The sequence below is a fragment of the Panthera leo genome, chromosome C1 (assembly GCF_018350215.1).
Source record: "Panthera leo isolate Ple1 chromosome C1, P.leo_Ple1_pat1.1, whole genome shotgun sequence".
NCBI lineage: Eukaryota > Metazoa > Chordata > Mammalia > Carnivora > Felidae > Panthera > Panthera leo.
The window spans coordinates 50,834,377-50,861,841 of NC_056686.1; the positions used below are offsets into that span (position 1 = coordinate 50,834,377).

Below are 27,465 nucleotides of genomic sequence, written 5' to 3' on the forward strand. Positions count from 1 at the left end.
AAGAGTTTCCAACTCCCGTTTCAAGGCTGGGATATCAAAACCTAATTGGGACTCTAAAGGAAAAAGTGTAATCTCACCCATAAACACAGCTGCAAAACTCCTGAACAAGACAACAGGGAACTATTCTTCTAATATGTCACACATCCAAGCTCCCTACACTCCTTTGATAAAAATTTTAAGTTTGTCATGATGAAAATGCAGCATAACAAATAGGTGGGAACTTCTTTAACCTAAGTATCTAAAAAAAAAAAAAAACCTGAAGAAAACACTATACTCAATGGTGAACATTCTTTCCTTTTAGATCAGGAACAAGAAAGTGATACTATTCAACATAGTACTGGAGGTCCTAAACATTACTGTGAAAAGGGAAAAAAAGATTCTTTTTAGAATTAACAAGTGAGTTTGGCAACATCCTCATGTAAAACTATAAAATTCAACTGCACTCTGTATACCAGCAAACATAATATAATTCTAACGATACCATTCACAAAAGCATAAAAGTGTGAAATACCAAGAAATAAAACAAGATACAGAAGGCCTCTATAGAAAATTAAAATATTAAGAAAACAAAAGAGAACTATATCATATCTATGGACTGGAAAGAGTCCGGTTATAATAAAGAAGTTCAACTCTGTCAACTTATCTACAGACTCAGATTATTAGTTTGGGGGGGGGGGGGAGGGTGGTAGTGGGAATGATAATTTGATTCTCTAATCTACATCAAAAGGAAAAGAGCCAAAAATAGTCCTTGAACAAAAAATGAGAGAAACTGCTCTGCCAGATATCAAAGCTGCAGTAATTAAGACAGCATGATACTGGCTCAAGGAGAGAGAAACAAAACTGTGGAAGATAATAAAGTGCACACCAAAATAAGCACCTAATTTATGATAATACCGCAAAGCAGGAGAGAAAGGGCGATCTTTGAAATAAGTGGTGCTGTGTCAACTGGGTATCCATATGGAAAAGAAATCTGACCCCAATTCATGCCATATTTAATAAGTGGTATTGAGAATTATCAATTATTATGGACAAAAATCAAACTAATCCCACCTTGAACCATACTCAAAACTCAACCGCAAGTGGATTTTTTTTTAAAAAGCAAAGCCTTTTTTGCTTTCTTCCCCTTTGTTTAACCTATACTGAGTTTTAGAGATCCCATTAAGTTGGGTTTTAGAAGTTAATACAGAATACTATGGACTCAGTGGAAACGTAATTTCTTAAGACACAACAAGCAACAGTCATAAGAAAAAGACTGAATCCTTTAGCTACATTAAATTTAAGAACTAATGTTTATTTTTTTAAAAAGGGGGTGCTAAACCCTAAATTCAGAGAAGATATTTGTGATACTTAACAAATGATAAAATATTATATATCCAGATTATATAAATACTCAGAAATCGGTAAGGAAAAGAATCCAATAGGAAAATGGAACATGTAACTTTACAGACAGGAAAGGGAAATGGCTAACAAACACATGACAAGATATTCAACCTCTTTGAAAAAGAGAAGTGCAAATTTAATCCATAATCACATATTATTTCACACTAAATTGGTTAAAAGTCAAACTGCCAGACAGTAAGTAGCGGTGAAGTTATATAGCAACAGGAAGGCTCAAACGCTACTGGTGAGATTTAATTTTGGCTTACTTTGTTTTTATTTTTTAAGTTGTTAAAAGTTTTTTATTTTAATTCCAGTGTAGTTAACATACAGTGTTCTATTAGTCTCAAGTGTACAACATAGTGATTGGACATAGTCTAAACATTACTCAGTGCTGATCATGGTAAATGTACTGTTTAATCCTCCTCCCCTCTGGTAGCCATCAGTTGGTTCTTTATAATTAAGAGTCTGATTTTTGGTCTGCCTATCTTTTTTTTCTCTTTTGCTCATTTGTTTTGTTCCTTAAATCCCACATGAGTGAAATCACATGTATTTGTCTTTCTGACTTATTTCACTCGGCATTATATCTCTAGCTCCATTTGTGTTGTAAGTGGCAAGCTTTCTTTTTTACTCCATTGTAAAATACTCCATTGTATATATACACCATGTCTTGTTTACCCACTTATATCGATGGACACTTGGGCCGCTTCCATAATTTGGCTATTGTGAATAATGCTGCAATAAAAATGTATCTCTTTGAATCAGTGTTTTTGTATCTTTGGGGTAAATACCCAGTAGTGCAATTATTAGACCTTAAGGTAGTTCTACTTTTAACTTTTTGAGGAATCTCCGTACTGTTTTCCACAATGGTTGCACCAGTTTGTGCAAGTCCCAGATTGTGCAAGAGTTCCTTTTTTTCCACATCATGGCCAACGCCTTTTTTTTTTTTTCCCATTCTGAAAGGTGTAAAGTGATACCTCACTGTAGTTTTGATTTGCATTTCCCTGATGGTAAGTGATGGTGAACATCTTTTCATGTGTCAGTTGGCCATCTGGATGTCTTCTTTGGTGAAATGTCTGTTTATGTGTTCTGTCCATTTTTAAATTGGATTTGTTTTGGGGGGCACTGAGTTTTATTAGCTCTTTATACATTTTAGATACTAACCCTTTATCAGATATGTCACTTGCAAATATCTTCTCCCATTCGTAGGTTGCCTATTAGTTTTTGTTGATTGTCTCCTTCACTGTGCAGAAGCTTTTAATTTTAATGTAGTCCCAGCAGCTTACTTTTGCTTTTATTCCCCTTGCTTCAGGAGACATATGTAGAAAAATGCTGCTATGACCGATGTCAAAGAAATCACTGCCTGTACTCTCTTCTAGGATTTATATGGTTTCAGGTCTCACATTTAGGCCTTTAGTCCATTTTGAGTTTATTTTTGTGTATGGTGAAAAAAGTGGCCTAGTATCATTCTTTCACATGTAGCTGTCCAATTATCCCAACACCATTTGTTAAAGAGACTTTCCCACTGCATATCCTTTCCTCCTTTGTCAAAGATTAATTGACCATATAATTGTGAATTTATTCTGGGTTTTCTATTCTGTTCCATTGATCTATGTGTTTACTTTTGTGCCAGTCGCATTCTGTTCTGATTACTAGAGCTTTGTAATATAACTTAAGTCTGGAATTGTGATACCTCCAGTTTTGTTTTTCTTTTTCAAGACTGCTTTGACTATTTCAGGTCTTTCATGGTTCCATACAGATTTTAGAATTATTTGTTCTAAAGTTCTGAGGAAAATGCTGTTGGTTGGGGCGCCTGGGTGGCTCAGTCGGTTAGGCGGCCGACTTTGGCTCAGGTCATGATCTTGCGGTCCGTGAGTTCTAGCTCCGCGTCGGGCTCTGTGCTGACAGCTCAGAGCCTGGAGCCTGCTTCAGATTCTGTGTCTCCCTCTCTCTGACCCTCCCCTGTTCATGTTCTGTCTCTCCCTGTCTCAAAAATAAATAAACGTTAAAAAAAAAATTTATAAAAGAAAATGCTGTTGGCAAGGCGCCTGGCTGGCTCAGTTGGAAAAGTGAGCAACTCTTGATCTTGAGATTGTGAGTTCACGCCCTATGCTGGGTATAGAGATTACTTAAATAAAAACACCATAAAAAAGAAAGAAAAACGTTGGTATTTTGACAGAGATTGCATTAAATCTGTAGAATGCTTTGGGTAGCAATTTTGTTCTTCCAATCCATGAGCATTCCATCTTTCCATTTCTTTATGTCATCTTCAATTTCTTTCATCACTGTTTTACAGATTTTTAAAAAATGCTTATTTTGAGAGCACACACAAGCAGGGGAGGGGCAGACAGAAAGGAAGAGAGAGAGAATCCCAAGCAGGCCCCGTGCTGCCGGTGGAGAGCCTGATGAGGGGCTTGATCCCATGAACTGTGAGACCAGAGCTGAAATCAAGAGTTGGACACTTAATGGACAGAGACACCCAGTTGCCCCAGTATTTTATAGTTTTCAGAGGACAGGTGTTTCAACTCTTTGGTTTATTCCTAAATATTTTATTATTTTGGTTGCAACTGTGAATGGGATTGCTTTCTCAATTTCTCTTTCTGCTGCTTCATTATTAATGTATAAAAATGCAAGAGATTTCTGTCCATTGATTTCTTACCCTACAACTTTACTGAATTATCAGTTCTAGTAGTTTTTTGGTGGAGTCTTTAGGGTTTTCTATATATAGTATTATGTCATCTGCAAATAGTAAAAGATTTACTTCTCCCTTGCCAATTTGGATGCCTTTTATTTCTTTTTGTTGTCAGAATGCTATGGCTAGGACTTCCAGTACTATGTTGAATAGAGAGTGGACATCCTTGTCTTGTTCCTGATCTTAGATGAAAAGCTCTCCAGTTTATCCCCATTGAGTATGATGTATGCTGTGGGTTTTTCATATACAGCCTTTATTATGTTGAGTTATGTTCATTCCCTCTAGACCTACCTTGTAGAAAGTTTTTATCATGAATGGATGTTGTACTTTGTTAAATACTTTCTCTATCTATTTTTTTTATTTTGTTAATGTTTATTTTTATTTATTTTTGAGAGAGAGAGAGAGAGAGAGCAGGGGAGGGGCAGAGTGAGAAGGAGATACAGAATCTGAAACAGGCTCCAGGCTCTGAGCTGTCAGCACAGAGCCTGATGTGGGGCTCGAACTCACAAAATGCGAGTTCATGACCTGAGCCGAAGTTGGATACTTAACCGGCTGAGCCGCCCAGGCACCCCTCTTTGCCATCTATGAAATGATGATATGGTTTTTATCCTTTTCCTTATTGATGTGATGTATCATGTTGATTGACTTGTGAATAGTGAACCAACTTTGCACCCCAGGAATAAGTCCCACTTGATTGCAGTGAATGATTTTTTAAAACATATTGTTGGATTCATTTTGCTAGTATTTTGTTGAGGATTTTTGCATCTATGTTCATCAGAGATACTGGCTTGTAGTTCTCTTTTTTTGTGGTGTCTTTATCTGGATTTGGTATTAGGGTAATATTGGCCTCATAGAATGAATTTGGAAGTTTTCCTTCCTCTTCTAGTTTTTGGAATTATTTGAGAAGAATAGGTATTAAATGTTTGGTAGAATTCGCCTGTGAAGCTGTCCAATCCTAGGCTTTTGTTTGTTGGAAGTTTTTTGATTATGGATTCAATTTCGTTGCTAGTAATCAGTCTATTCAAATTTTCTATTTCTTCTTGCTTCAGTTTTGGTAGTTTATAGGTTTCTAGGAATTTATTTCTTCTATGTTGTCCAATTTGTTGGCATATAATTTTTTGTAGTATTCTCCTGCAATTTTGTTGTTGTTTTGTTTTGAGAGAGAGAGAAAGCACATGAGCAGAGAAGTATTGTTTATACTTCTGTGGTGTTGGTTGTTATTTATCCTCTTTCATTTGTGATTTTGCTTATTCAAGTTCCTGCACGTGCGCTCTCTCTCTCTCTACGAGTCTGGTTAGAAGTTTATCAATTCTGTTGATCTTTTCAAAGAACTAGCTCCTGCTTTCCCTGACTATTCTATTGTTTTTTTGTTGTTGTTTTTTTGTTTTTTTTTTTTTTTTTAGTTTCTATATCATTTATCTCTGCTCTAATCTTTATTATTTCCTTCCTTCTGCTGGTTTGGGGCTTTGTTCTTTTTCTGGCTCCTTTATGTGTAATGGCTTACACACTTTGGAAAAAAGTGGCATTATCTGGTTGAGGTTGAACCTATGAACCAACAACACTACTCTTAGGTATGTAACTCCTAGAAAATCTGTTGTCAATTCAGAAAAAGAAGGATATTTGAATATTACTCTTTGTAACAAAAACAAAACAAAAACACAGGTAACTACCAAATATACACCAACAGAAAAATGAATAAATTGTGGTATATTCACACAATGTAATATATAAAAATAAAGTAAATTTAGGTGTATCTCACAAACTTTGAAAACAGCAAATCACAGAAAAATTATATTCACTGTCCATTTATATAAAAATATGCAAAATGAAAGTGTATTATTAAAGGATACATTAATTTATGAGAAACCATAAAGACAATAAAGGAAATAATAAATATGAAATTCATGATAGTGGTTACCTCTAAAGGAAAGTAGAGATGCTATCAGAAAAGAACATATGAGGAGGTGATCTCAAAGCAATGATAATGTTATTAAGCAGGGTGGGTAGGAACATGATTTTTTTTTCTCCCTGTTCTTTAATAACAAGTGTTATAAATATTAAATCCATTTAAGATTTAATGAAAATTAGTTTTAAAATATAAATCCCAAAATATAAGAAGTAAACACATGCAAAAGTGTTCACTGGTTTTAGGAATAAAAGAATGCAAACGAAAGTACCATTTAAACTGATTAACAAGAGATACCCTACCTAAATGGCATTACTTAAAGCAAGGTGTGCTGAGATTAGTACACTTGCATACTTGGCACTGTTTGATACTTAGAAACTTTTTGCAACGCATGATGTATTAAGGGCTCGTAAAAATGTTCGTGTACTTTGGCTTAGTCATTTCATGCTTAAAATAGTATGGAGGCTCCTCAGAAAATTAAAAACAGAAATACCATTTGATCCAATAATCCCACTACTGGGTATTTACCCCAAGTAAATGAAAACATTTAATAAAAAAGATATATACACCCCTATGTTTATTGCAGCATTATTTACATTAGCCAAGATATGGAAGCAACCTAAGTGTCCACTGATAGATGAATGGATAAGTAAGATATGGTATATACAAACAATTGAACATTACACAGCCATGAAAAGCATGTGATCTTGCCATCTGTGACAACATGGATGGACTCAGAGATATTATGCTAGGTGAAATAAGTCAGACTAAGAAAGACAATGATATGACTTCACTTATATGTCGAATCTAAAAAACAAATGAACAACAACAACAAAAGAGCAGAATCAGATCTAAGTGCAGTAGGAAGATGGGCAAAATGGGTGAAGGAGAGTATGAGGTACAGGCTTCCAGATACGGAATGAATATGTCACAGGCACAAAAGGCACAGAGAATGGCATAGAGAACATAGTCAATGATACTGTAACAGCATTGTATGGTGACGGACAGTAGCTACACTTGTAGAGAACACAGCATAAGGTATAGGAAATCACCATGTTGTATACCTGAAACTAACGAAACATTGTGTCGACTATAATAAAAAATATTTTAAAAAATCCAACACACTGGATAACTACATCACGCTTAAATTCAACTTAAATTCAAACATTTGATGAAATAAAGTAACCATTAGAAAGTTTTAACTTTAACTGAAAAACAAAAAATTCTATGTATATTGTAAGTGAATTTTTATAAATATATATGCATACTGATATAAAAAATTAAAGGTAACATAAAAGGTAGCATGACTTTAATAAAATAATAAATAATAAAAAAGGCTATAATTTTCTTGATAAGATTTATATTTTATAGTTTGTTTGGTGTTTCTGCCTTTTTGTCATTTAAAATGAAGAAAACCTTCTCTACAGTTGGTAACACTTAAGGAGACCTGCGCACTACAAAAGTTCATTACCTTATCATCAATATGCACAGAGGAGGATATATATGAATGTAATAATGTAAAAATTCCAAATAATGGCAAGAAAAGCCGTATCTGTCTATAATTAAATGTGTATGACCTAAAGAAGTATGTATTGTTCCAAGACCATCTGGCTGACAGATAGCAGGGTGTTTTTGGTTATTATTTGAAACTTTCCTAATAATAAAACTAATGCCAGCTATTAGTCAATTTTACAGGTATAAAGCAGATTTCCTTCTTTCACTACCACAGTTCATTTACTTCATATACTTGGAGCTGTTTCCTGCTGTTTCCTAAAATCAAACCTAGAAGGGGTCTAGGCCACTAATCAGATTATGGAATCTCAGACTTCCAGTGAAGCTTTTTGAAGTCTTTTAAAAGATATTCACCATGTTCAGGCAGGAGAGACTGATAGGAATTCATGATAGCTATTGCAATGAGAACATGGGAAATTCCATCTTAAAATACTTGATTATGTTAGCATTCCTCATAATTTTCTGATGACAAAACTGATATAAAATTATCTCTACCCCTGATAAAGCTGTTCAATGAATGATTTGATAAGAGAAAGCACAACAGGGAGTCAAAGACTGGGTTCTGATGCTACTTTATTAGGTGATAGTCATTTACTTAATGGTACACAAGGCTCTTACAATCTAATCCCAGTCCACTTACCCAGTATTCGACTGTCTCTCTTCACAGATTTTATGGTTCCAGCTTCATTAAACTATTCACCTTTCTCCGAAGAGACTCTGAACTTTGCTCATGCTGGTTTTTCTTTTTTTCTCTTCTATTTAGTATATGCTTTCTCCCTGTATCTGTCTGAAAACTAATATTCTTCCTTCCAAGGTCCATATCAAATGTCGACTCCTGTGTGCAATCTTCCCTGGCATGACCATGTAAAATTAATCATTCTCTCTATTTTGCTTTCAGTGTTAGTAAAGCAGGAACCAGTATCAAGTTGATAAATGACTGTTTTTCCTACTGTTTCAAAATTTAATATTTACTAAACACCTATTTATTATATGCCAAATATTATTTGTGCAGAAAAGAGTTAACTGTAGGCCGGAGACTGCTATCCTTCGAAGGCCTGTTTGCAAGGATGGCACTTGGTTAGTGTCTTGGAATTTGGACTTTGGGAGGTAATCATTCCCAGAAGATAAGAGCGGCTCAATGTGCCTAAACTATTTACACAAACATTATGGCTTATGCTGAATACCTGCTTTCATTCTGTGAGTCTGGAATTCTGGTAGATACCAGGGAGAAGGTGTCTATGTGACCAGCCCCCAGCAACAATCTTGGCACTGAGTCTCTACTGAGCTTCCTGGGTAGACAACATTTCACACATGCTATCCCAGCTCAGTGCTGGAGGCGTCAGGAGCTCCTGTGCAAATCCCCTAAGAGAGCATTGTGGAGCCTACAGCTGGATTCCCCAAGACTTCACTGTGCCTTTTTCCTTTGAAGGTTTTACTTTGTCCCTTCTCACAGCAACAAATCATAGCCATGACTACATCTATATGCTGAGTCCTGTCAGTCCTCCTAGCAAATCGTTAAAACTGGGGGTGGTCTTGGGGACCCCGACACACCCATATATTATTTCACTTAACTTGCACAAGCAGATATTATTATCCTTACTTTACATATTAGAAAATAAAGGATCATAGAGATTAAGTGACCTGGAATAGGACACACGATTACAAAGACAAGATCTGAACATAAATTTTTTGCTTCCACGTTTGTTGCTTCTGTGTTTCCTGAGGGAAGGGAAACCAAAACTTTCCCATTGAAGGTTCACCATAAATAATGATTCTCAGGTTAAATAGTTAAATGGTCTAATAATAGTTTCAAGTTAAAAAAAAATTTTGAGTCTGGGCTCTTCTAATCTTTAAAATAAAAAATATGGCATTACAGAGTATTGGATATGTAGGGGGGGATACATAGAGGCCCGGAAGGAACAGGAAGTAACGCACAAACTGTTTCTCACTGTGAGATGCTTTCCTAGATTCTCTCTTTTGAATAGTCCCTTAAGGACTTTATACCATTCTGTGGTTTGGACATTCTCAAATGTGAGGATCTTTATGTAGGAAGTCTTGAGTACCTTTTAGTAAAATCTTTGAAGCACAGTCGTAGTTTATTATGATGTCTGAAGAGTTTTGGATCACTGGGTATTTCAGATAGAAAAACCTGGGCAACTTCCAAAGGCCCCTGTAAAATAAGAACATAAAACAAGTGTGTTTTGGTCTTCTCTAAAATCAGAGGTAGAATTTACCCAAATGATTTTTTCTTAGCAATGAGATGGTTCCACTTAAGCTTAATGCATGTACGTCTATGCCTATATTAAAACTTCTCACAGACAGATTCTGGCAATTGATTTGCAGCTTCTCTTAATGCCAAATCTTATATTTTTAAGTACTGCAATTAAATTAGTGCATTTTTCAAAGAAAAGAGGAGTTCAAGGACTATCGTATTCATAGAAGCATTGTGCTTTGTACTTTTTATATTCCATAATTTACCCTGGATGCAGTCAGCTGTTGGAGATGACCTTTTGTGACTGTTATACCTTTTGGAAGTAAAACCCCCAAATCATGTATGTTTTTAGGGGTAAAGGTGTTAAAATATTTACTTCAGTATTGAAGTAAATCAGTATCGATAGGGCAGTATCAGTATTGATAGGGCACTTTTTGGTTAAAATATAAGATACATAATATGAAATCTTACTTGAAGCCTTTCTGGATTTTACCTTACCCTGGAATATTCCCTAATCATCAGCAAGAGAAGCTGAATGAACCCATCACAAGGAGATAATGCTTCTAATCTGCATATGACAAAACAACAATAATACGTACGTATGTTATTAAAACTTTCAAAGCGAATCCACATTATTTATTTCCTGCTCATGACTCACTGTGAAGGAGATGTGGAGAAGAAACACCAGGGAGTACTAAAGGGGCAGGCATTCGCATGTTTGTACGTAGCTCTGAAAATGAGGCCTTTTTAGATCACGTTCATTTAGGACAAGATTTTAAAGGAAAGGCCATTTTAAGTGAATCAGTTCCTTCTTAATAGAATGTTTGAGAACAGATGGGTAGACAAATACAGGCAGTACAGGAGGAGGCATGAAAACCTTAGTGACAGATCATACTAAAAAGATTTTTGTTTTTCAGTCTATCTTCATTTATCCTTTGTGACTTCTGCAAACCACTTCTAACACAAATCTTTTTCTGCCTGATCTGACACTTACCTGTGATCTCTGTGAAATGTAATCATGACATCATTCCCAATTCCACTTATGACGGAATTTACAGAGTACTAGCAAAAAGCACTAACCTGATTCACTGTTGTGCCTACAGACCCCTGGAGCACCATCTGAAGCATTTTGGGGTCTGCTGGATCCTGATGTGTTGCAAATGCCAACTCCTGAGTCTTTTTCTGCATATCTTCAATAGCAACTTCAATTGGGGTTAGGATGATCTGGATGAAATAACATTAGGTCAGTGTCCTGACTGAAAACTATTTAATGAGCTTTATATATAATCAATTTTTTAAAAAGTGGAGACTAAGTATAAATTATTGTCCAGTAACATAATTCCAAACTTTGGATGCCTTAAAAAAAAAAAAAACCAACCCTATAAAGCATAAACTAAGGGTAAACTAGGGACCAAGAAAAGAAGCTGAAATTAATGACTCAAAAATGGGTAAACTTCTAGTACGTTTACACATGAGGGGCAGTACATAATGCTACATCCACACTGTTCTCACATGGCTGCAATGTATTGGTTTCATTAATCCTAGTTCCCTGTTTGGGGACTTACCTCCTCCTTGTGAGTGACATTGACCCTTGTTTTAATATAAGGAAAGGCATGAGAAGTAGTCAGAATGGTCTTCCGTTTGAATTGTTCATGAAGTTCCCCATGGGCACGGCCATCTAAAGTGAAGGGCGTACAGTACATGAAACGGCGAAGATTATAATTTTTGTCAAAATAGGTGATTCTGTCCTTCATCTCATATGTGTCAAAGTATGGCTCCACATAGGTAATCTGAATGTATGCCTAGGAAAGAAAAAAAGCCCTTCATTTTCTCACTGTTAAGTCATCATTTAGTCCTTCTCCCTCAAAACCACAGTCTCAGAGATATACGTATGTACATTCTGGTCTAATTAACCATACCTTGTTAGGATCTAATTTACACTTGTCTACAGGATTAGAGTCCTTGATTACTTCAACCACATCCTCTCCAAATCTTTCTCCATAAAATCCCTACAATAAAGAAAAAGAAACCTTTTACATGAAGTTAACATTAGAGAGTAGAGAAAGCCTCTCAGGGAGACTTCTGACCAAAATTAGGCTAAGTTCATGTACAACCATCCGAATAATTACAAAATAATTATTTAGGTTCACAAAAATTATACTTAGCCTATTAATCTGATTTTATTCCCATCACTCACTTTAACACAAAATAAAATAACAATTTTCTCCAATAAAAATACTGGATTCCATAAGAGGTCCTCAAGAAAAACAAAAAGGGAACAGAAAGCAGAAACAAAAGAAGCTCAGTATCTTTGATGTATAGAATCTTACTATTGAGTTTGATGTGGCCTGACTTCTTACAGATATGGGTCAATGAACCAGCATTCATTTTATGAATGATTTAATATTCCAGAATTTTCAAATAAAGGCATTGATCTGTTGAAAGTTTTATACTGGTTTAGATTTTGAAAAGTCAGCCCAGTCAAGAATGTAGTAACTTTGCCATTTAACACTGAGTAGCAGCATGGGCAATGGATGGAGATATTCAACAGGAAAAATTAAATCTGAATCTTCAAAGGAGAACCCCTGCTCTTCCCTCAAAGATAAGTTTTATGACTGAGTAAATTTGGAAGACACCATGTCAGCATTTCCCAAGACTTATTTAGCTCTTAAAAAATAAAAAGTCACACTTTAAGCCAATTTATGGAAGGTGAACACAAGCATGTAACAGTCAAGAAATTAACATCAGCTGAGAATAAAAACAAGCCCCAGAACATTGCTTCTCCAACTATTATGTGAATAGAAATAACCCAGGGATCTTGTTAAAAATGATGAATTTTTTTCTTTTGTTTCAAGTTTTTATTTCAATTCTCATTAGTTAACATATAGGGTAATATTGGTTTCAGGAGTAGAATTCAGTGATTCATCACTTACATATAATACCTGGTGCTTAACACAAGTGCCCCCCCCCCCTTTTTTTAATGTTTTATTATTTACTTTAGAGAGATAGAGCACAAGTTGGGGAGGAGCAGAGAGAGAGAGGGAGACACAAAATCTGAAGCAGACTGCAGGTTCTGAGCTGTCGGCACAGAGCTCGATGTGGGGCTCGAACTCCTAAACCGCCAGATCATGACCTGACCTCAAGTCGGATGGCTCAACCTACTGCGCCACCCAGGCGCCCCGTAAGTGCCCTACCATCACCCATCCACTCTCAGTTTGTTCTCTACAGTTAATGTCTCTTATGGTTTGCCTCCCCCCACCTCTCTTTTCTCCCCCCCTTCCCCTATCTTCATCTTTTTTGTTTCTTAAATTCCACATATGAATGAGTTCAGAACGTCTGGGGTAGGGTCTGAGACTCTACATTTCAAACAATCTCCTAGATGATGCCCGGTGCTTTCTAGTCCTGGACTGCCTTTTGAGTAAAAAGAATAAAGAAAGGTTGGAAAGAGTAACTACAGCAGAGAAGATTGGTAAACCTCTTAATATGAAAATTTATCATCTTGGTGAAAATGAATAAGGAGTGAAAAAGAAGGTTAAGGGGTTCTAAGAAGTGTTTTCAGGGTGTGATTTCAGGCTTTTAAGTCCTAAAGGAATCTCCCTGGGAATCAGGCCAAAGAGATAATGCACTTGGGTCAGAAATTTCTTGAGGTTCTAGTTCCAATTCTATTATTAGTTGCTACGTAACTGCTTATGTCTTTTTCTACAAAGTGCAGATAATACTATACACATTTCTCTGTAAATCACAGTAATTCTGAAGGGTGTAGGGCCTTCTAAGACAGATGTGAAAATAGAGCCTCAAAAAGAAGCAGTTAATATTATTTTACTGTTGCCATAAAAGATTTGAAGGATTAGAAAGCATATTACTGTACCTATCAAAAAATCTTTATTTTGTAAAGGAGTAGTTTGGCATGATCTGGCTTATTAAATGATTAGATCTGGATCTGACAGTCTATTCATCATAGAAAATACAAATTAAAGATGACATTTATAAACTACTGCAGCATTCACCTCCAATCTGTGAGAGATCTCCGCAAGTTTGGTTATTGCAGGCTCCTTGTAGACAAATTCCTGTTCATCCAAATCCCCGAACTTGGTTCCATAAAAACCAACACGAAAATAGGTGCCAAACATCCGCTTACCATCCTAGGTGTAGGAAAACAAAGAAACCTTAATACAAAGTTTTTTTGTTTTTTACATTATGTTTAGATTGCTACTACGGTATAAAATTCTCAAAAACTGCAAAAATATTTAATTTAAAATTACAATATTTTATTTCTCAAATGAACTTAAAACGAAGTAAATAATCTTTCTTTTTCATTTTTTCTAACAAATAACGTTATGCAATTAGGACTTTTATCAAGTGACTAAGTCACATATGGTATAGGTTTTTCACAGTTTGTACCAAGTGACCACCTCAAATTGGTCTGTGTTTTTAAGTCCCTACGCAACTGAGATAAATTATTTTCCTTACTGTAAGAAAAGATGCTTGGGATACCATGAACTGTGTCTTAATTATTCTGAAATTACAGCATACTAAATAAAGTTAAATTTAAAAATAACACTGATATTTTTAGTTAGCATTTACCTTTATATATAATCCCTTTACAAATGTAATAAATGAGATCATGAAAGTTAAAAGCCGGGTATATAGCACCTGGCACAGAGGAGACAGTAAATGTCAAGACCATCAGGAAGCCCTGACATAAAAAATTTACAATAGGGAATCCCTCTGCCAATAAAAATATTTATACGTGGAAGAGTAACTAAAAATGGAATATAAAGGGGAAAATTCATGAATGAAAGATAAAAAGAGAAAAATTTGACATGAGTTGGTTATTCTAAAGTCCCCAAACCACCTACTGCATGCATTAACCACACATTCAAGTACAAAGTACACTAAGATCATCTGAACTCTTACACAGTGCATTTGAAAACAAATTCCTTCAATAAAGATAAAATATTTGGAAGCTTTCTATGCAGTCTTTACAGTTCATTTACAACGATATTTCAGAAGGATTTTATGGTAGTGCCTATATACAGAGCCACACATAAGTATTCAGAAACCTCTGAATTCTCTTTAAGCCTAATCTGTCTTATACTTATTTTTCCTATATTGAGTTCTTACTGGAAGGCAAAAGGATATGTAAAATAAGTCACAAATTAAACAGATAATTAAGCAAAACTCTGATCCTTAATACCAAAAAAAAAAAAAAAAAAAAAGTACCGTGACTAAAAATATCCCCACATTTTTACCCAGAAGAAATACAGTTTTGAAGAAAAAAATGTCTTTGGCACTAAAGAAACTTGAGGCTTTTAATTTAAAGTTTCTTTTCAGGTGGTGCCTGGGTTGCTCTGTCAGTTGAGCATCCGATTCTTGTTTTTGGCTCAGGTCCCGATCCCAGAGTTGTGGGATCAAGCCTCACATCTCTCTCTCCCTCTGTCCCCCTCCCCCACTCTCTCTCTCTCTCTCTCCCGCAATAAAAATTTTAAAAATAAAAATTTTTTTAGTTATTTCAAAATTTAATAGGCATAAAAATTAAGCTCTATAGCAAATTAAATCTCTGTAGACAAAAAGGTATTAAATTCTGATTAAAACCATCAGTAAGTCAATAAAATAATATAACAGCAAATTTTGACATAAGGAATGAAGGCACTGCATGGAAAGTGAAAATGGCATTTGAGAAAATCAACGATTTGTGATAGTTAGGTTTCAAAAATGTCATACACATGTGTAGATATACATTACTACTTTTTAAAAACCACAAATACTAGGGGCGCCTGGGTGGCTCAGTCGGTTAAGCGTCCGACTTCGGCTCAGGTCATGATCTTGTTGTTCATGAGTTCGAGCCCCACATTGGGCTCTGTGCTGACAGCTCAGAGCTTGGAGCCTGCTTCAGATTCTGTGTCTCCCTCTCTCTCTGCCCCTGCCTAGCTTGCTGTCTCTCCCTCTCAAAAATAAGTAAACATTTAAAAAATTAATTAAATAAAGAAAAACCACAAATACTAACGTTTTCTTATTCTGGCTTTATTCCTCTCAGAGGTTTCCAACTTCAAACACTATTCCAAATCTTTAATATTGTGGCTTTTTAAATATGTGAAGACTGCTATTAGGCCTTGTTTCCCTTAGCTAAACTTTCCAGTTGTCAATCATCTTTATATGATAGGAATTACTATCTTGTTTACATTTTATCAGTTTTTCAACGCCACCTTTCAACGTGTGGAATCCCAGAAATAGACACAATATTGCTGATGTGATCTGATCAGTGCAGGGATTAGTGGGCTCACTGACTCCCTCCATATAAACTTGAATTTTATTAATGCAGCTTGTAACTAGTTAGTAGGCTTAAACTTCTTATTTACTTTCTCATACTGACATTCAGATCAAGGAAAAAAAGTATTGAGTGCTGATAATGTGTTAGACACTATTCATACTCAGTAATATGAAAATAAAAATAAAAATAAAAAGACTTGGCCTCTCAAGAAAGTAAAGGATATACTAAAATAATTACAGTAAAAATGGTCATGTGCTGTAATAAAAAGTGGTATTGAGAAAGGAAAGATTAATCCTGCTGGAGTCAGATCTCAAAAGAGGTGACACACAGGGTTCTACAACTCAAATGAATGGCTAAGCGGATGTGGGAAGGAAGGAAAGAAGAGGGAGAAAGCAGAGAGAGAAAGAAAGAAAAGTCGTAGAAAGGCACAAAACAGAATGTGAGGGAAACCACTCATCCATTCACATATTTATTTAGTGCCTAGTATATGTCGGCAAACTGTTCTAGATGTTTGTGAGAAATCAGTGAACAGAAGAGACAAAGAGTGTGGTCAGGGTGGGTCTCACCAAAAGGGGACATGTGAGCAAAGATGTGACGGAGGTGTGAGAGTGATTTATGTGGACCTGTGGGGAAAAGCATTCCAGGGAGAAGCCTACCCAGTATGTTTGAGGAACAAGGAAGGTGGCTAGTGCAGTTGAAGGGGAGTGTGCAAGAGGTAGAATGGAGTAGATCAGAGTTAACTCTGAGGAGTTACTGGAACTGAGAATGAATGTGTGTGCACTGGCATGGGAGAGGGAACAGCAGCAGAAGGAAGACTAAGAGTTTGAGGAAATTTAGCTTCAATTTACAAAGAGTTCCCTAGTGTAAAACCACTGACTCTACATGTTCATGAAAGCATAATTATACATATAGTTTCCTCCTCAGGAAAAACCTCACTTCATTTTATTTCCTCCTCAGTTCTGGACCACAGGATGACACTGGTTTTCCACTTTCCTATCACCTTACCTCTCTTTTTTCTAGCATTACTTTTCCTTACGGCCATGAATTCTTTCTGAGATTCCTATCATTTCCACACTCCAACTTAATTCTTCCTTGGCAGTTCTACTTATTGGTTCCACAATCTCATGGGATGAAACCATGTCCCAGACAAGGAAATCCATCTACTCATCTATCCATGTCTCCAATGGCTGAGATGTCTTATGACAAATGGATTTCAAATCTTTTCTACTTTTGTTATCTTTATTTAGCAAGAACATTCTATTGAGTTGGTTGTGTACTTCTATAATAATATCACTACTAAAACTTTTATCCTCACGTAACTGTTTTCTGCTACACTTTCTTCAAGGTAATTGATTTCCAGAAAAGCATACCACTATTTCATACAGTGGTAATTTCTGTCCCTCCTCGTCTACCAGATCTATTTCTCTTATAGAGCACAAACATTTTTTATCAGTTTATTTAGCCATAGATGTCAGCTTGGAAACATAACACCTCTTAGACTTCATTAGCCAAAATGTGTTAACATAAGTAGCAGTGATGATGAGGATGATGATGATGTTACAGTAACAACAATAAAAATAATCTCTAATGTTTTTAAATGACTTACTATATGCTACACACTGGCTATCCCCTTTACATGCATCATTGTTAATTCTTATCACAATTATGAAATAGGTATCATTTTTTCACTCTCATTTTATAGAGGAGGAAAAGTAATTTGCCCAAGGTCACACTGTTACTCAGTGTTGGAGCTGGGAGTTAAAGACCAATATATTTGACACCTTAAGTCCAAGTTCTTAATTAAGGTATAAAAATCCCAGGGGTGCCTGGGTGGCTCAGTTGACTGGGCGTCTGACTTTGGCTCAGGTCATGATCTCACCATTCGCGGGTCCAAGCCCCATGTTGGGCTCTGTGCTGATAGCTCAGAGCCTGGAGCCTGCTTTAGATTCTGTGTCTCCTCTCTCTCCACCCCTCCTCTGCTTGCACTTACCTTTCTCTCTCAAAAATAAATAAAAACATTAAAAAAAAAAAAAAGCTATAAAAATCCCTATGCCCTATATACTGATACACAAACACTAGGACATCAGTATGATCTCTAAGCCATCTTCCACTTCTCTTATGTTTTCCTTGGTAATTTTTGACAATTTCCTTGAGTAAGCCTTTTGAGAATTACTGGATACCTCCCATCCTATGGTTTGTCTTTCTCTATGTTACAACATTGTCCTCTACCATAGTTGTTTTTGCATGCTTGCATTTCCTTCCTTCCATACTCTAATATGATAACCAGGTTGGTGATTCACCTACTGAACATATTCTAAGATATATCCTACTACATTTCTTATCAGAGGTTCAGTTTTTACCATTACATGGCCAGTCCGGGAAAAAGAAATCACATCTAATATCATCTACACAGTACATGTTTGCTGTCCATATCTTTCTTTTTCTCCTGAAGAGTAGCATAAGGGCAGAACACAATCAGCAGTACAGCACTGTCAGGTGCTCAGTCATGGGTCTGTACCAATTATCAGGGAGTCACTAACTACCCAAAAGGCATCTCCTCCTGAAGATAAGATTCTTCCTACCTATTATGTTTTCCTTAACTTTCTTAATATCTGACTTAACATTCCAGAGGTAAAGACTATGCTCTTGGAATTTTCTTCATTCCCTTCTTTCAGAGACTACCCCCACCTCCATTATATTGCAGTTTCCAATTCTGCTCTACCTTTACTTGCTTAGATAAGTTAATTTATCTCACTTAGCTTTAGCATGGCATAAAGCATAAAAAATTCAACAGAAACCACTGCACCAGAACTATAGCCAATATTTCTGAGCATATAAAAACCAAACACTGCCTCACATTCATGTCCATCCAGCCAAATGACAAGAGGTAAGACATAGCCTTTTTCCGTGCTTCAATCTCAAAAGTTAGGGTGCCCCACTTTTATTTAGTGGTCCAGCAGGAAGAGTCTGGCTTCACAAAGCTAATAAGCCCACCTTCTCTAGCCTTTCTGGAGAATATAAGATATACTTACTAGGGTGGTGATATTCCCTTTAAAGAAAAATGTTATCTTTTAAGAAAAAAAATTGAGGGGTGCCTGGGTGGCTCAGTAGGTTAAGTGTCCGACCTCAGCTCAGGTCACGATCTAATGGTTCATGGGTTCATTCGAGCCCCACGTTGGGCTCTGTTTTGACAGCTCAGAGCCTGAAGCCTGCTTCAGGTTCTGTGTCTGCCTCTCTTTCTGCCCCTCCCCCGCTCATGCTCTGTGTCTCTCTCAAAAATAAATAAACATTAAAAAATTAAAAAGAAAAAAATTGAGAAAAGTGTCATATGACTATAGCCAATGTTTGGGGATTGATTATTCTGAAAAATTCAAACTTGCATTAATCTACTTCTGAAATTGATCACTGTTGCACATGGATAAATACATCTTTTAGAAATGAAACACACACACAAAATATGAAATCAGTATAAGAATTTCCATATAGAAATTCAGTATTTCTTTTTCTAAAAATATTTTTTAAATGTAGTCATAAGAAAGAAATGATTAGAAAACATTTTGTTTCCTATTATTTTAAGAAAAATATTTCCTATTATTTAAGAAAAATAAACGGGCTTGGGAAAAAGTGAATACTACATAGCCATTAAGGTACTGAAACTGCCAGAGCAGATAACAGCCACCATGATTTATGAAGAGTTCATGATTTGTTATTTTGCATGATTAAACACTTTACCAAACTGCTAAGTGTCAAGTTTTAGAGTTATCTTTTACACACAGACACACGCACGCGCGCGCGCACACACACACACACACACACACACATCCCTCAAAAGCTTTGCCAACTCAAATAATTTGTACCAAATCAAACAGCATAATGAAAAATGAAACACACTAATATATAAGCCCAGGTAGTGGGCTATAAGTCAGGTAGTGAGTTACCAATTCAAAGAGCCTTTCTACAATGTATAAGTCATCCTTACTGGATATTAAACCAGTTAGACTTCTTTGAGAATACTAGGATATTAGCTAGGAAACATAGCTTTCAGAAAAAAATGAAATCACTGAAGTTTTCCCAGAGTCAAAAAGAAAAATATTCACAAGATAGGAACTTACCACAATAGACAATAGTAAAAGTAGGGAGTAGGGTCAGCAACCAGGGGCAAGAGAGAAGAGAAAACAGAAAGCATTTTAATTAGGGAAATTTCAAAACAAATAAGCAGCAAATGGTAGCAAACACATTTTTAAAATGCAAGCATCCATTTAAGTTTTACAAGGGAAAAAGCAAAAAACAAACGTGCAACAATTTTAGAAGCTACAAAGCTAAAAGTCCAGTGAGAGGCAGTGACAAGAATATAAACAAAAAAAAGTCTGTGTGACTTTTACCATGCAATCAACATGATGACAGAATGGTATTAATGTCATAACCAGTGAAAATTATACCTTTCAGGGGTCGATTTAGCATCAAGCAGACTAGTGATAAACTGCTCAGAGGTTTCAATGTGTCTTTTCTCATGCCTACTTTTCAGCTAATTTCATTTCATGTTAGGAAATCCCTAAGGAACTGTACCACTCACAGATTAACCATGGCAAGTCTCTTTCTAGATCTCTTCACTGAGCCACAAAAAATGAGGAATTATATATTAGATATTAATAAGATCATATGCATTTAATCTGGAGAATTAAGGTAGATGTAAAAGACTGGCTTCATCTGAAGAAAAGCAAAAGGTGGGGACTAATTCAGAAATGAAAGAAACATAGCAGCAACGTTTATTCCCAAGGTTTTCTATTTGGGTCCCCAAATAAGGACTGTAGTACAAAACCAGAGAAAGCCTACGCTGTTGAACCAACATAAATCTGACCTCAAAGTGAGAGGCAAAGCAGACAACTGTACAAATATACCTAGCTTAAAATAAACCTGATTAATACCTTGCTTTACCTCGTCAACATAAAGTAGGGCACAGTTTATAGAATTCTTTCCTTCCCAGAAAGATTTAAAACAACAGCAATCAATTCTTCCTGGCTTTTTTTCAGGTAAAATCTGATTCACATAGAACTTTTCACAAGCCTACCTACTACATAAAAGGAAGCATATGTAGTCTTCATTAAACACGAATTATCAAACTGTCAGTACAGGAGGTCAAAGTAAATTTCATGTTCTCTCAGTCTCTTTATCCCTTCTGCCAACAAAATTTAAATGACAAAGTGAATTTCCTTCCTCAGTATTGCTTCTACTCAAGGTGAAGTGACTCCAGATCAAATCAACACATTATTTCATCAATTCTAAGACGCACGTTTTTTGGGGCCCACATTTTAATATCTCTGTAGTTAGCATTCATCTTTCCACTGATGGCTGTTGTGCTTTAATATGTTTTTTTTCTTCTTTCTTAAAGGCATATAAAATAATGGTATGTCTTACAATCGATGGCGTCTTTGATCAGATGAAATATGGTATTTTTTAGTTACACCTCTGAGCAATAACACATAAATCGACCTCTGTAAAATGAGGTGAAACAGTATGGTTAAAAAAAGAAATCTGTGTGTAAATGTTGATGAAAGAAAATGCTTCAAAGGATAAAAACAAACTAAAGTGATGACAAAGTGGCTCATTTACCAAAGAATCTCATTAGTGTAACATAGGAATTTCCATGCACTGCCTGCAACCTCTTAATAAATTGCTTAAAATAACTTAACAGTATTTTAACAAAATTTCTTTGGTTAATGAATTCAGTTGATAGCAGATAGCAACAGAATGCCCACAGCTAGCACATGTGGGCAAAGCATTGGCATAAGAAATCTGATCAAATCAATCTATTAGTGTCTTTAACTAACTAAAACATTACCTACCTCCCAGCCAGTACTCTGTATAATAAAAAGTAAAAAAGGGCAAGTCATAAAAAAAACTGTTTCAAAAGAACAAAAAAAGGCCAAAAGGAACTTCAGCAGTGTAAGGTACCATATATCGTAAATTCTTCTCCGCGAATAGAAGACAGCAGGATATTTTAAACACCATATTCTTTCACTTGAGATCTGTGATAATTTTATAAACTGCTTGTTCAAAACCTAGTAGTTAAAATTTCATCTTTTAAAAACTCTAATAAGGGAAAGTACACATTTTGGTGAAAAAGAGACAGCTGCTTGTTTCATGAATGTGTCTGAATTAGATCTCTAACTACGGAGTTGCGCTTTGCTGAACTACCCAGGGTAAACTGGAACAGAAATCACAATTTTGCTCAGATGCTTATGATACTAATGTATGAAAATTTCTTGCAAACTACCAGCTCCAGGTGTTCCAGACCTGCCGTGTAATTTGCACTTTACAGCTCTAGAAGCTGGGATGAGGCTCCTTTGACAGTATATGTATAACTGACTATAAAAAGACCCACCTGTTACCATTATGAATCCTAATAAATCTCTTGCAACTTCAATGTTTTAGTAGTGATAATAAAATAGTGGCTTAACAGTGTAGCAGCCCTGTTTTAAGACGATTAACGTTTTTCAGATTCTATCAATTCATCTAGAATAGCTTAGTTCATGGCAAGAAAGAGGTCAAGCTGACAGAGGGTACAGCAGGACTAGTAATGAATACAAAAGTAGATAATCAATACTCCACTTCCTTCTTAGATGATGGTAGTAGCAGATAACAGCACAGGTAGCCCAGAGAAGGGAATGGAAAAATGGGGAAGGAGGAGGCTCAATAAGATATTTCAGAGTATTTTAACAGAGCCCAGATTTTAGTTTCATTTTTTGTTAATCAATTGCTAATAGTTGACTTCATTTTTTAAACCAAGCTTATGCTAATTTTAATTTTGGTGATAATATGTGGATTCCATGAACTATAAACAAGTACTAAAATCATACTATTATAATCGAATAAACATAAGATAACAGTTTTATTCATTATTTTCACTAAATACTATTTTCATGTTAGAAATATATTAAAGGATGACTGAATGGAACATCTAGGAAAAACAGTTACTGTTGAGTTGAAAACATTAACAATATTAGTTTATTAGACTTTAATATCATTTAATAAAAAACTACCTTACATATAAAAATTTTTGGCAGCAAAAGAAATCCATGTAAAAATCAGATTTATAATTTTAACCCATACTGTGAAACAAAAAGAACTCATGATTTAAAAAAAAACTTGCTAACTACTAATTAGTGTTTAAAAGTGAAGAAAAAAACTGTGTAGAAAATTTAGGATGATCATTATCTACCCTAAGTAAATTCATTTTTTGTTAATGAGTCTGCTCTGGCCATGAACCATCATTTTGACATTGTTCATTTATAATCTGATTAAAATGGTCATTTCATTGGATCTAGTTTGACATCAGTACAAAGCAACACTAATGCTTTTAGACAGTTTTCTCCATTTACACTGAAGCTAGAAATTGCAGTCATTACCTGATGAACAATTTTGCTGAATGCTTCTTGAAGTTTACCATGAATTGTGGATAGTTTCTTTGCATCCCGATTAGCTTCATGAATAGGAATAAGTACTTTGTAAACCTCGTTTACTGCTTCATACATGCCAGCCTATAAAAATAATGTTATATGTTTTCTGTTACATTGATATGAAAGTAAATAATTACAATTTATGAATTCACAATATTTCTACTAAGGCAATACCAATGACACTTTCCCAATAGGACATAAAAATTAACACTACTAATGTTTAATTTTATTAACTCTTAATAAAAGAATTTTGCACAACATATTGATTCCTCCAGATGGATGGATGGATGGATGGATGGATGGGGTGTGTGTGTGTGTGTGTGTGTGTGTGTGTGTGTATTTAACATATGTTAAGTTTAAATTTCTGTTTAAGTTAAATTGAATATTTTGCTATCTACCCAGTAATTACTTCACTAGTGTGTATGTGTCGGTACTTACACAGGCATATAAACTATTGCAGAATTCTGAGCAGTGGAATAAAAGAAATCTAATTATTAATTATTACACTGGTCACAGATATCAGATAACTTGTGGCCTCCTGGCAAACTAAAATTATTTACATTTCTAAAATATTAAATTGGCACAGGAAATCTTACTGGAAATATCCGATGGGAAAATATCAGTTATCTTTCACAAAATGTAAGAAGATTCTAAGCTACCAGATTTTATTCCACTAGGGGGCAGTTAGCCAGTGGCTGGCCAAGGGTTGCTCTGCCTATAATCAAAGTGATGGACAAAATGTGTTTGTACTGCTATTCTGTTTTCTTGTCCTTAATAATGAATTGGTGGCTGTAGTGAAGGAAGAAAGAGATGTTTTCCAAGAGCCGCTGAATTCGTATTACCACACAAATCAGCAAACATATTTTCCCAAGGAAATAAACATACGGTTCTGATATTTTCCAGTAAAAGTTCACAGGAATTTATGCAATCATATAACTATAATAGTGAAATAAATACAGTGTAACTAAAATGCCCCAGTAATTATTATAATTAAGATTAAACGGATTCACTGAAAAACAGTGAATTTCATAATTACATGCTATTACAAAAGAACTTCTGTAATACAGGCCACTGCACTACTGTGAATTATTAAAATTGCACACATATACACAAACACAGAGTGTGTATTTATTAAAATATTCCATTAATAGCAAAAAAACATTTTTTCCCTGCTAGTTCAGATCACGTAAAATGAAACTCAAGGAAACTCTCAGTTCTTAAGGTACTTGGAGAAAACTAGCATAAAGGAAGAGCAGGGTCACAGGCAGAGAGAATACACATGTCATTCATAATCCAGAGGTATGTATCTGGTGAAAGAGAATGAACAGGAGTCATCTACCATAGAGAAAGAAGCAGCTGCTTGTTCCAGTAATCCCACGAGTCCTGTCTCAGTAAAGTACTTTCCAGAGCAGATACCTTCTTCATCTGGAGATACCACGTCATCTGAGACTGCAGATTCTTCTAAAACATTAGAGGAAATATTCTGGGGGAAAAAGTTGAAATGGCTTTAGATATGGAATTTCTTAGCATGAAAGATGTGTGTGAAGAAGGAACTGAAAATGAAATATAAATAGCAGCTTCGGTTTAAAAAGGGGGTGGGTAGTCAATGCAAAGATAAAAGACAAATTTCCAGAATCTTTCTCTATTTTGGAGATGACAATCAAATGGTACCATTATTGTCAGGTAACTTTTCCATTAATAAAAACCATGACAATGAAAAATATGAAAAATCATGGGCTAAGGAAAATAGCAATATGATACAGGACATCTCGAGAGACTTAAACAGTCTTAATTTTTAACTTCAATGATCTTGTCAAAACTCCCCAAGAGGAAAATTCAAGTATGAAATGGTGTTTTGGCTTGCTTAACAAACACTGAGTTAATGAAAAAACTCAGGTAAAACTCTTACCCAATGAGATTGGGATCAGCTAGTATTTCCAAAAAAGAAATAATACATACTACCTTAAATATTTTAACCTAAACATTTACAGCAGATAGACTCATCTGACATTTTTTTGAAGTTGATCTCAGGCTTTTTCTTTGTGTATGGGTCTCCAGATCAGATTTTCATGTAATCTCTCTTGACTAGACAGCAATAACGCAATCTTCATTTAATATTTCCAGTTCTGGGGGTGCCTGAGTGTCTTGGTCCGTTGAGCATATGACTCTTGATTTTGGTTCAAGTCCTGATCTCAAGGTTGTGGGATCAAGCCCTGCTCTCCGGGCGCCATGCTGAGTGTAGAACCTGTTTAAGATTCTCTCTTTCCCTCTGCCCCTCTCCCCAGCTCATACTCTCCCTCTCTCTCTCTAAAAAAAAAAACCAGATTTCCAGTTCTGGTTTCTTCAGAGTAAAAACTTGAAACTTAAAAGGTTATCAAATTATCCTAGATTTCTAGGAGATTTCTCCCCAATCTTTTGTAGTTGGTCCAAAATTAATTCAATAGCAACTGTTGTGGAGACTCACTTTTATCAAGTCTTTGCAAAACATTTAACTTAGTTTTCAGAGAAACAATGACTGACTTTCTTTCTTCATTCAGATTTCACCAGAGGACATAACATGTAATTAAATTTTGTAATTTCCCAGATCTGGCATTAACGGGTTTTGAAAAAAGCAAAGAAAGCATAACTGACTTCTGGTAAGCAAAGATTTCAACTAGTAGGTCAGAGGTATGTAACCCTAGTAGGGAGCAAACTATCATCTCTGAGCCATGGTATCTGCACATTTTATACAGGTATTGGAGAATGTTGGGTTATCTGATGTCTTAAGTAAAAGCCAATTAAGAGTTTCTACTGTATTCTGATTCTCAGCATTTTGGGTATATTTCATAGATGCTATGAAGCCCCTAGCAGTATAGGCAAAGAGAATAAATCTACTTAGCACTGATATTTAGAGGTAAAAAAAAAAATGAGGAAAGAAAACTAACACGGAGTACTCTTTAAAAATGTATTCATGACAGTGACAGAGAACTGTTAATTTATCTTGTGAAATATCCCCTTCAGTCTTTATGCTGTCCTTACAAGCTGAGTGAATCTTAACAGCAGTGAGAAAAGTTAAAAGTATGAAGGACATACCTCGATTTAATGTAAACCTGGCAGATTCCTACCTGAAATGTTACACATCCCACAGGAAGGTATTTGCGGTCCTCCAGCATACTCAAATACTCAGCAACAAGGGCTGCAGAGTGGACAAGGCACTGGGCAGCTTCAGCATGATTGCTGCGTTCTGAGTGTTTGCCAGCCATGTTCTGCAACCAGGTCAATCGCAGATCTGGAGAGGTCTGGTAGCCCTTGGCAATTCTAATTAGAACACAAATTCTTTTCAGTTAGCATTTGTTTCCCAAGCTGGAAGAGAACTTAGACTGCTTGTTTAGTGTTTACCTAGAGAGGTTTCCGCTATTGAACACAACCTATTAAGACAAGTTTTCAAATGGTATGAAAGTGTCTTTAAGTATGTTTAAAGAAGTAACTGTGGGCCCATGCAATGGTTAATAGATGTTTTTTTTGTAGGGGGACTAAAAAATGACATGGTATCAGTAAGGGAAAGCTATGGGAATTTACGTGTTCGTTAGGGGAATATAAAGAAATTTCATCGTCAAGAAAAAAAGATCTGTAAGATAGTATCATTGCATCATATTTATTTTAAGTAAAATGTTTGTTTTATTTGTCTTAAAAGACTCCAAAACTGTAAAAAGAGAGGGCCGTATGGCAAAGTTTTACTTGCATCTTTCAAGATATAAATAGGAATTACAAATTTCTCAAAATGTGCTCCTGCAAGTATCATGTTATAGGCACAACCATATTTAAAATCAGGAAAATTAATGTTAAAACATTAATACACTGTATTTTCTTCCCAAAGGGCTGATTTTTACATTTAAAATATGGGTCTTGGGTGTCTGCATGAAATCTAGGGCACGTGATCCCAAGGTGCTAAATATGTATCAATTATTTTTAAAAATCCTCATTTTTGATAATCAATAAATATACTAAACAATTATGCATAGTTCCCAGAGAAGTGACACAGGGGATCTGATCTACCAT

The 27,465-nt window shown here is 35.5% G+C and overlaps 1 protein-coding gene across 8 annotated transcripts in view; it reads right to left on the minus strand.

Annotated features, from left to right (window-relative positions):
* The window catches only part of DOCK7 (dedicator of cytokinesis 7), a 229,138-nt gene that overhangs the window by 4,541 nt on the left and 197,132 nt on the right, over positions 1 to 27,465 (minus strand). For 4 of the 8 annotated variants that reach the window (XM_042951973.1, XM_042951971.1, XM_042951969.1 and 1 more), the window contains 9 exons: positions 26,532 to 26,724; positions 24,767 to 24,910; positions 23,377 to 23,508; positions 21,814 to 21,828; positions 13,707 to 13,832; positions 11,619 to 11,708; positions 11,265 to 11,501; positions 10,780 to 10,923; positions 9,551 to 9,657 (listed from right to left, as the gene is read on the minus strand). In XM_042951973.1, the coding sequence (XP_042807907.1) occupies positions 9,551 to 9,657; positions 10,780 to 10,923; positions 11,265 to 11,501; positions 11,619 to 11,708; positions 13,707 to 13,832; positions 21,814 to 21,828; positions 23,377 to 23,508; positions 24,767 to 24,910; positions 26,532 to 26,724 (1,188 nt within the window). Of the gene's footprint in view, positions 1 to 9,550; positions 9,658 to 10,779; positions 10,924 to 11,264; positions 11,502 to 11,618; positions 11,709 to 13,706; positions 13,842 to 21,813; positions 21,829 to 23,376; positions 23,509 to 24,766; positions 24,911 to 26,531; positions 26,725 to 27,465 lie in introns of all 8 variants that reach the window. The other 4 variants (XM_042951975.1, XM_042951972.1, XM_042951970.1 and 1 more) reach the window with 1 other exon arrangement.